Genomic DNA, 8,534 nt, shown 5'->3' on the forward strand with positions numbered 1-8,534 from the left:
TTTAATATTGTAGCTGAAGAAATTAAAAAGCTACGTAAACAACTGGAAGAAATTCAAAAAGAAAATGGCCGATATATTGAATTATTGAAAGCAAATGACATATGCTTATATGATGACCCCACAATCCACTGGAAAGGAAATCTTAAAAACTCAAAGGTCTCTGTTGTTATTCCCGGAGACCAGGTTCAGAAAAATATTATTGTTTATTCCAATGGGAGTCAGCCTGGCGGAAACGGCCAGGGCACAGCTGTTCAGGGGATAACCTTTAATGTTGGTCATAATTTACAAAAACAAACTGCCAATGTGGTGCCAGTACAGAGGACTTGCAATCTTGTGACTCCTGTGTCTATTTCTGGAGTTTACCCTTCTGAAAACAAGCCATGGCATAAGACCACAGGTTCTGCGTTGGCTGCCAACCAGCCTGTTCCTCTTTGTCTTCCTGCTACCATTTCTGCTCAAAATATTCTCGAGGTTTCCTCCTCCGAAAGTGAATCAAGTGTGCTTGGTGCCACCAGTGGCTCACTGATTGCTGTCCCCATTGGGCCTGAACCTCACCAACATCGTTCCTCATACACAAGTCTAAATGATCAAAATTCTTCTGAAAATAAGAATGGGCAAGAGAGTCCCAAATTATTGAAGAAAATGGTCCCTTGTGCCACAAGTAGCCCTTCCAGCTCCTCAGCACCTGCCACTAAAGTGAATTATGGGGGCAAGTCCTGCCTGAGTACACAGGATTTCAGAAGTGATTTTCAAACCACTGTTGTTGTTTCAGTTCCCACCACAGTCTGCTCCCAGCCCCCGGGATCCGCAGGTGACTCTTGTCCGGGGAGCCTTAGTAAGGGTGCAGACTCGACAAGCGTTACTGCAGTGGTGGCCTCGTCTGCCCCTGGAGGAGGGAAGACTACCAGTCCTGTAAGCAGTCTTTCTGCAAACCCTTTGGATAATGGTTGGACTCTTTCTTGTTCTTTGCCTTCTTCAGCTGTTAGTGCTTCAGATTTGAAAAACGTTAATAGCCTTACCCGAATTTCCTTAGCCGGAAACACGCAGACAACGTGGACTACTTTGCAACTGGCGGGAAACACTGTTCAGCCCTTAAGCCAGACGCCATCTTCTGCTGTGACTCCAGTATTAAATGAGTCTGGTACTAGCCCCCCCACAACCCACCACAGTAGACACGTGGCTACAGGCATCAACTTGAATAATTCCTTTCCAGCAGATGGGCAGCCAGTTGAGCAAGTAGTTGTAACCTTGCCTTCTTCTTGTCCATCTTTACCTATGCAGCCACTAATTGCCCAGCCACAAGTTAAAGCTCAGCCTCCTAAAAATATCCTTCCATTGAATTCAGCAATGCAAGTGATTCAGATGGCTCAGCCAGTTGGCTCAACTGTGAACGCAGCTCCAGCTAATCAAAATGTCATCATTCTTCAGCCACCCAGCACCACCCCATGCCCAACAGTGATGAGGGCAGAGGTTCCCAACCAAACCGTAGGTCAACAGATAGTAATCATACAGGCAGCTAACCAGAATCCTTTGCCACTCCTCTCGGCTCCGCCTCCTGCTTCTGTTCGACTCCCTGTCAATGGAGCCAATGCTATAATAGGGTCTAATTCAGTGCAAAACGTTTCGACCCCACAGACTTTTGGAGGAAAGCACCTTGTGCACATATTACCAAGACCTTCATCTTTATCAACATCTAATTCAACACAAACTTTTTCTGTTACCATGTCAAACCAACAACAGCCTCAAACCATTTCTTTAAATGGACAGCTCTTTGCTTTGCAGCCTGTGATGTCTTCGTCAGGAACTACAAACCAAACCCCTATGCAAATTATTCAACCCACCACCAGCGAAGATCCAAATACCAATGTTGCCCTGAATACATTTGGCGCTTTGGCCAGCCTCAATCAAAGCATATCACAGATGGCTGGGCAAAGCTGTGTACAACTGTCTATTAGCCAGCCTGCCAATCCCCAAACTGCTGCAAATAGTCAAAGCACCCCAGCTAACTGTGTTTCATTAACAGCAACTGTAGCATCTCCCATGACAACAGAGAATTCAGCCACACTACCCAGTATTTATAATCTCGTGACTGCCCCCTCAGTAAACACTGTATCTTGTTTGCCTAACATGAAGTCAAAGAGGTTGAATAAGAAGCCGGGTGTCAAGAAACACTTAGCCTCTAACAAGTCGGCATGCTCCCTGAATCCAGTCAGAGATGTGGGCAAGGCAGACGGCCCCAGCACTGAAGGCTCAGCAGAGCCACCCTGTAACGATGGGCTGCTGGAAAGCCCCCCTGTTGTGTTGCCATCTGTCACTATATCCCCGGCAAAGAGTACTGTAAGTGTTTCTGGTTCCCATTCTCTGGATGTTCTGCACTCTGAGTCAGCGATACCTGGGTCTGTGTCCAAATCTAAGTCACCAGGAGAGTCTAACTCACCCTCCCAAGAATCAATAACAGATGAACATTTTTCAGTGGTCCCAGCAAAATCCAAAGATTCTGCCCCCATTTTGCAACGAGAGACATTTCAGGATAAGACACCAACTAGTTTGGCATTGTCAGATGCTGCCAAATCCTGTACTTCAGCCCATGCATTGATTCCATCTCCAAATGATCCCCACATTTTGGTTTCTCAGGTTTCTGGTTTGTCATCTACCACGAGCACTACAAGTACTGACTGTGTTTCTGAGGTAGAAATCATTGCTGACTCTTGCAGGGTTGAGCAAGATTCATCACATACAGTACAAACCCCAGGTATCTTAAAGGGCCAGGGTTTAACGGCATTGCTATCTGGTCTTGCTAAAGAAAAAGAACCGCAGAAACCCATGTCAGTCCAGGTGGACCATCCTGACTTTTCCCCAGAAAATGCTAAAATGGTTGATTCGAGTGTTGATTTACATCCCAGACAGGAGCTGTTGCTCATGAACAGTGATGATAGAGATCCAGGACAGCATCCTTCCTGCACCCCTGATCAGGAGGTCATTCATGGGTCTTTGCTCACCAGTAGGCAGTCTGACTCTCCCATGTCAACCAGCTCTGGCAGTAGTCGTAGTTTCTCAGTTGCATCCATGCTCCCTGAAACAGCTAGAGAGGATGTCACCAGCAGTGCAGCAGTGAATACCTGTGACAACTGTACCTTTGCAGAGCAAACTGACATAGTCGCTCTTGCAGCAAGAGCTATTTTTGACCAGGAGAACCTTGACAAGGGAAGAGCTGGCACCCAGGCTGATGGAAGGGAAGTTACTGCAAAGCCCTCTGAAGCATCATCTTTAGAGGGAGACCAGCCTTTCAAAACACAGATCTCTAAAGACAGTGGCCCAGGACAGGCAGAAGCAACACCAAATGAATTTAATTCTCAAGATTCAGTTGAAGCAACTGTGGATAGGCCCCTTGAGAAACCAAGTTGTTCTGTGGGAATTAAAACATCAAATGCCTCTTTACAGGTTTCGACTTCTCAGCCACCAAGCATCACCAGTTTAAGTGTGAATAACCTGATCCATCAGAGCAGTGTCAGCCATCCTCTCGTCAGCTGTGCTGGTTTACCCCAAACCACACAGCAAACAACTGTTCCTGCTACAGTTAATCTGACTGTTTCATCTAGTTCCTATGGCAGTCAGCCTCCTAGACCGTCTCTGATGACTGAATATTCCCAAGAACAACTAAACACTCTGGCCGGCACCATACCAAATCCACAGATTCAAGAGCCACTCTTAAAGCCAAGTCATGAAAGCCGTAAAGACTCTGCTAAGCGTACCGTCCAAGATGACCTTCTACTGTCTTCAGCTAAACGTCAAAAGCTTTGTCAGCCAGCCCCCCTCAGGCTTGAAGGTATGTCCCTGATGAGCCAAACTCCAGACAGTATTTCTGATCAAACTCAAATGATGGTAAGTCAGATGCCTCCCAACTCTTCAAACTCTGTTGTGCCTATTAGCACCCCAGCACATGGAGATGGCCTCACACGATTATTTCCACCTAGTAACAACTTTGTGGCCCCTGCACTGAGGCAAACTGAAGTTCAGTGCAGTTCTCAGCCTTCAATTGCTGAGCAGCAGCAAACCCAAGCCAGTCAACATCTACAGGCCCTGCAACAGCATGTGCCAGCTCAGGGGGTATCTCACCTGCATAGTAACCACCTCTACTTAAAGCAGCAGCAGCAGCAGCAGCAGCAGCAGCAGCAGCAGCAGCAGCAGCAGCAGCAGCAACAGCAGCAGCAAGCAGGGCAGTTAAGAGAAAGGCATCACTTATATCAACTGCAGCATCACATACCTCATGCAGAGACCTCTGTCCACTCTCAGCCCCATAATGTCCACCAACAGAGAACTCTGCAACAGGAAGTTCAGATGCAGAAAAAGAGGAATCTCGTTCAGGCCACTCAGGCCTCTCAGCTTTCCTTACAACCGAAGCACCATGGATCTGACCAGTCCCGCCCCAAGAGTGGTCAGCCACACCCCCACCATCAGCAGATGCAGCCACAGATGCAGCAACACTTTGGAAGCTCCCAGCCAGAGAAGAGCTGTGAAAACCCTTCAACTAGCCGGAACCACCATAACCATCCCCAGAACCATCTCAGTCAAGACATCATGCACCAGCAGCAGGACGTTGGGAGCAGGCAGCAAGGTTCAGGCGTATCTTCTGAACATGTATCTGGGCATAATCCAATGCAGAGGCTCTTGACATCCAGAGGCATAGAGCAGCAGATGGTGTCCCAGCCGAGCATTGTGACTAGACCTTCAGACATGACTTGTACTCCACACAGGCCAGAGAGAAATAGAGTTTCAAGTTATTCGGCAGAGGCACTCATTGGAAAGACATCTTCTAATTCAGAGCAGAGAATGGGTATATTGATTCAGGGTTCTAGAGTTTCAGATCAGCTTGAAATGAGAAGCTATCTTGATGTTCCCAGAAATAAGAGTTTGGCCCTTCATAATATGCAGGGTCGGGTGGACCATACTGTTGCCTCAGAGATCCGCCTTTCTGACTGTCAGACATTTAAGCCAAGTGGAGCCAGTCAGCAGCCCCAGAGTAATTTTGAAGTGCAGTCTTCAAGAAATAATGAAATAGGTAACCCTGTATCTTCATTGAGAAGCATGCAGTCCCAGGCTTTTCGAATTAGTCAAAACCCTGGTCCACCACCAATCGACCGTCAAAAGAGATTACCGTATCCACCAGTTCAGAGCATCCCAGCGGGAAATGCAGTCCCACCAAGGGACAGTGAAAACACATGTCATCAAAGTTTCATGCAGAGCCTGCTTGCCCCTCACCTTGGTGATCAGGTCATTGGGAGCCAGCGGTCACTTTCCGAACATCAAAGGAATACACAGTGTGGTCCATCCCCTGCAATTGAATATAATTGTCCCCCAACTCATGAAGGAGTCCATATTAGAAGAGAGAGTGAGAATCAGAATAGGGAAAGTTGTGACATGTCCCTAGGTGCAATTAACACCAGGAACAGCACCTTGAATATTCCTTTCTCGAGTTCTTCTTCCTCGGGAGATATTCAAGGTCGAAACACAAGCCCCAATGTTTCTGTACAGAAGTCCAATCCCATGAGGATCACTGACAGTCATGGCACCAAGGGCCACATGAACCCTCCAGCCACAACCAACATGCATGGGGTTGCGAGGCCAGCCTTGCCACATCCATCCATATCTCATGGAAATGCTGATCAGGGGCCTCCTGTACGTCAAACTAATTCTTCAGTACCCCAGCGATCAAGGCATCCCTTGCAAGACAGCAGTGGTTCCAAAATCCGTCAGCCTGAAAGGAATCGTTCTGGAAACCAAAGGCACAGTAATGTCTTTGACCCAAGTCTTCCCCACCTTCCTCTGTCTACTAGTGGCAGTATGATTCTCGGACGCCAACAACCCACTGCAGAGAAGAGAGGAAGCATTGTTCGCTTCATGCCTGATAGTCCACAAGTACCTAATGATAATCCAGCACCTGACCAGCATACACTGTCACAAAACTTTAGTTTTCCTTTTATTCCTGAGGGTGGCATGAATCCACCAATAAATGCTAATACTTCTTTCATTCCACAGGTTACTCAGCCTAGTGCCACTCGAACTCCAGCCCTCATTCCTGTAGATCCCCAAAATACTCTACCTTCCTTCTATCCCCCGTACTCTCCTGCTCACCCGACACTGTCCAATGATATTTCGATCCCTTATTTTTCAAATCAAATGTTCTCAAATCCTAGCACAGAGAAGGTAAACAGTGGAAGTTTAAATAACCGATTTGGGTCAATTCTGTCTCCTCCAAGACCTGTTGGTTTTGCTCAGCCAAGTTTTCCTCTTCTCCCTGATATGCCACCAATGCACATGACCAACTCTCACTTATCCAATTTTAACATGACATCTTTGTTTCCAGAAATAGCTACAGCTCTTCCTGATGGCTCAGCAATGTCACCTTTGCTTACAATAGCAAACTCCTCTGCCTCTGACTCTTCCAAGCAGTCCTCAAACAGACCTGCCCACAACATAAGCCATATTTTAGGTCATGACTGCAGTTCAGCTGTTTAAATACCGACAGACTAAACATAGATGTAATGGGTGAGATTACAAGTGTATCTGTGTGTGCATTCACACATATGTGCACATGAATAGAGAGATTGTGTGTGTGTGTGTGTATGTGTGTCTGTATAATCAATTTCCAGCTATCTTCTGAATGTAAGGAAGCCATGTCAGAGATGATATGAATACTGGGTTGTCAACAACAAATTAGCTTTCATTTTCAACTGCATGGTGTGCTTTTTAAATTTTCCAAGGAGATTTACATTTTCAAGTTTGATTTGTAATTTTATATTCCCTAAATATTAATCAGTTGGGGGCGATCATTTTGGTGTGGACTAGGTAGTAAGAAGGAACCTAGACTTTAAACTTGATTGATAATTTGTAAAATAGTTGAAATAGTTGAGTTGCTCTCCAAAAATACAGCTAGTTTAACATAACACGATGGCTCACAACCAAACGCTGGCTGATGTCAGCATCTAGAGCAGTTTCTTACCCATGGAGAGCGTTGAATTAATATAGAATGAATGTCCATAGTTAAAGTCAAGCAGTTGGCAAATAAATGAGTTGTTTAATCAGCCTTCATCCCCAAGATTTGGTTTAGGTAGAGGCTTCTACTTAATTATAACAATTCAAAATTACCTGAGTTTCATGTCCTGTTCTTCAAATTAGGGAGCCATTCTATCCTTTAATGTGCCAAGATCCTTTAAAGCAAAGGTCTTCCTTAAACAGTTAGCCTTAAAAATAGAAAGCTGAAAAGAAAAGTACATAGCTGTTCTCCATTTTGCATCAGACCATAAGGATAAGAACAGTTTTGCGTGTGTTCAGTTAAAGATTGTTTTTTCATCAATTGAGTGTTGTTTTTGTATTTTCTCTTCTATTTATTGATCTGGAAATCAATCCTCTTACATTTGTTTAATCAGTAGGGACTGATCAGTTACTAGTGTGTTTGGAATCTACACGATTATTTGAGCCTTACTTTTTAAGTATTTCTGAGCAGAGTCTTAAGCTCTCATTATTTTCATTTACTGATATTTATATTTAAAATATGGCATTGTATATTGCATTATTATCCTTCATAGTAGAATTATAATGAGAAGATGAATTTGTTCATTATTTTTCCTGATGGTAGATGTGAAATGGTGCTTCAAAAAAATTGTTTTTAATGTTATGTCTGTGTGTATGTGTGAGTGTGTGTGTGTACACAGACATCGATTTTAAAGTATAAACTGGTCATTTAAAAACAGGCCTGCCGTCTGAAAATGGGAAATTGAGACCTGCTGAAGTATAAAAAAACTTGATGTAGGGGTTTTAAAAATCCCCACTGAAGTTAATAAACTTAAATATATATATGTATATAATCATATAATGAATTTTGAAAACTTAAAAAACAAAACAACCATATTTTCTCATATCCTCAAACCCACTACTTTTTGTTGTGATATTCTGCCAAAAACGAGATGGGGTGGGAGAGATGCATATAAATTGTTCTGTCTGCTCTGTTAACAAAGTGAACCTAAGTACCAGCATTTTTTCCCCCTCCTTAAAAAAGCCTCCTCAGACTTGGTTAGAGCAGTGAACTCCACCAAATACCTCTTCTAAAGACTCAGCAAAAGGGTCATCTGTGCCTCTTCAACTGTTCTTACCAAACTTTCCTATCTACTCCTGCTGCCAACTGAAGCAGCTTCCTGGGGGTAAAACATATATATATATATATATATATATATATATATATATATATATATCAAGAATAACTATTTTTTTCCTTCAGAATGGTCATGGGGAGGAATAGGAGAGCTTCATGAATAAGTTATCAACAAGACCACAGATAAACACATATAAATTAAATTAAAACTTAATTGAGAAAAATGTGAGATTTATGACTTGTTTTTTAATGATCTTAACTGTGTTTTAAGCTTTAACATTCAAGTTTTCCTTTGTACTTGAAAGGTCCAATCTGCCAATTTCAAGGAGAGTTTTCATTTGGACTGTTTATCCTCCCTTGCTTGCCCGTTCTCTCTCTCTCTCTC

At 43.9% G+C, this 8,534-nt stretch overlaps 1 protein-coding gene across 3 annotated transcripts in view; it reads left to right on the forward strand.

Moving 5' to 3' along the window:
• USF3 (upstream transcription factor family member 3) overlaps window positions 1-8,528 on the forward strand; it is a 53,004-nt gene extending 44,476 nt beyond the window's left edge. For all 3 annotated transcript variants that reach the window (XM_019652262.1, XM_019652263.1, XM_019652261.1), the window contains exon 7: window positions 14-8,528. In XM_019652262.1, the coding sequence (XP_019507807.1) occupies window positions 14-6,516 (6,503 nt within the window). In that variant the 3' untranslated portion in view covers window positions 6,517-8,528. The remainder of the gene's footprint in view (window positions 1-13) is intronic.
• Window positions 8,529-8,534: the final 6 nt, after the last annotated feature.

Source organism: Hipposideros armiger, unplaced genomic scaffold (genome assembly GCF_001890085.2).
Source record: "Hipposideros armiger isolate ML-2016 unplaced genomic scaffold, ASM189008v1 scaffold_176, whole genome shotgun sequence".
Taxonomy (NCBI): Eukaryota; Metazoa; Chordata; class Mammalia; order Chiroptera; family Hipposideridae; genus Hipposideros; species Hipposideros armiger.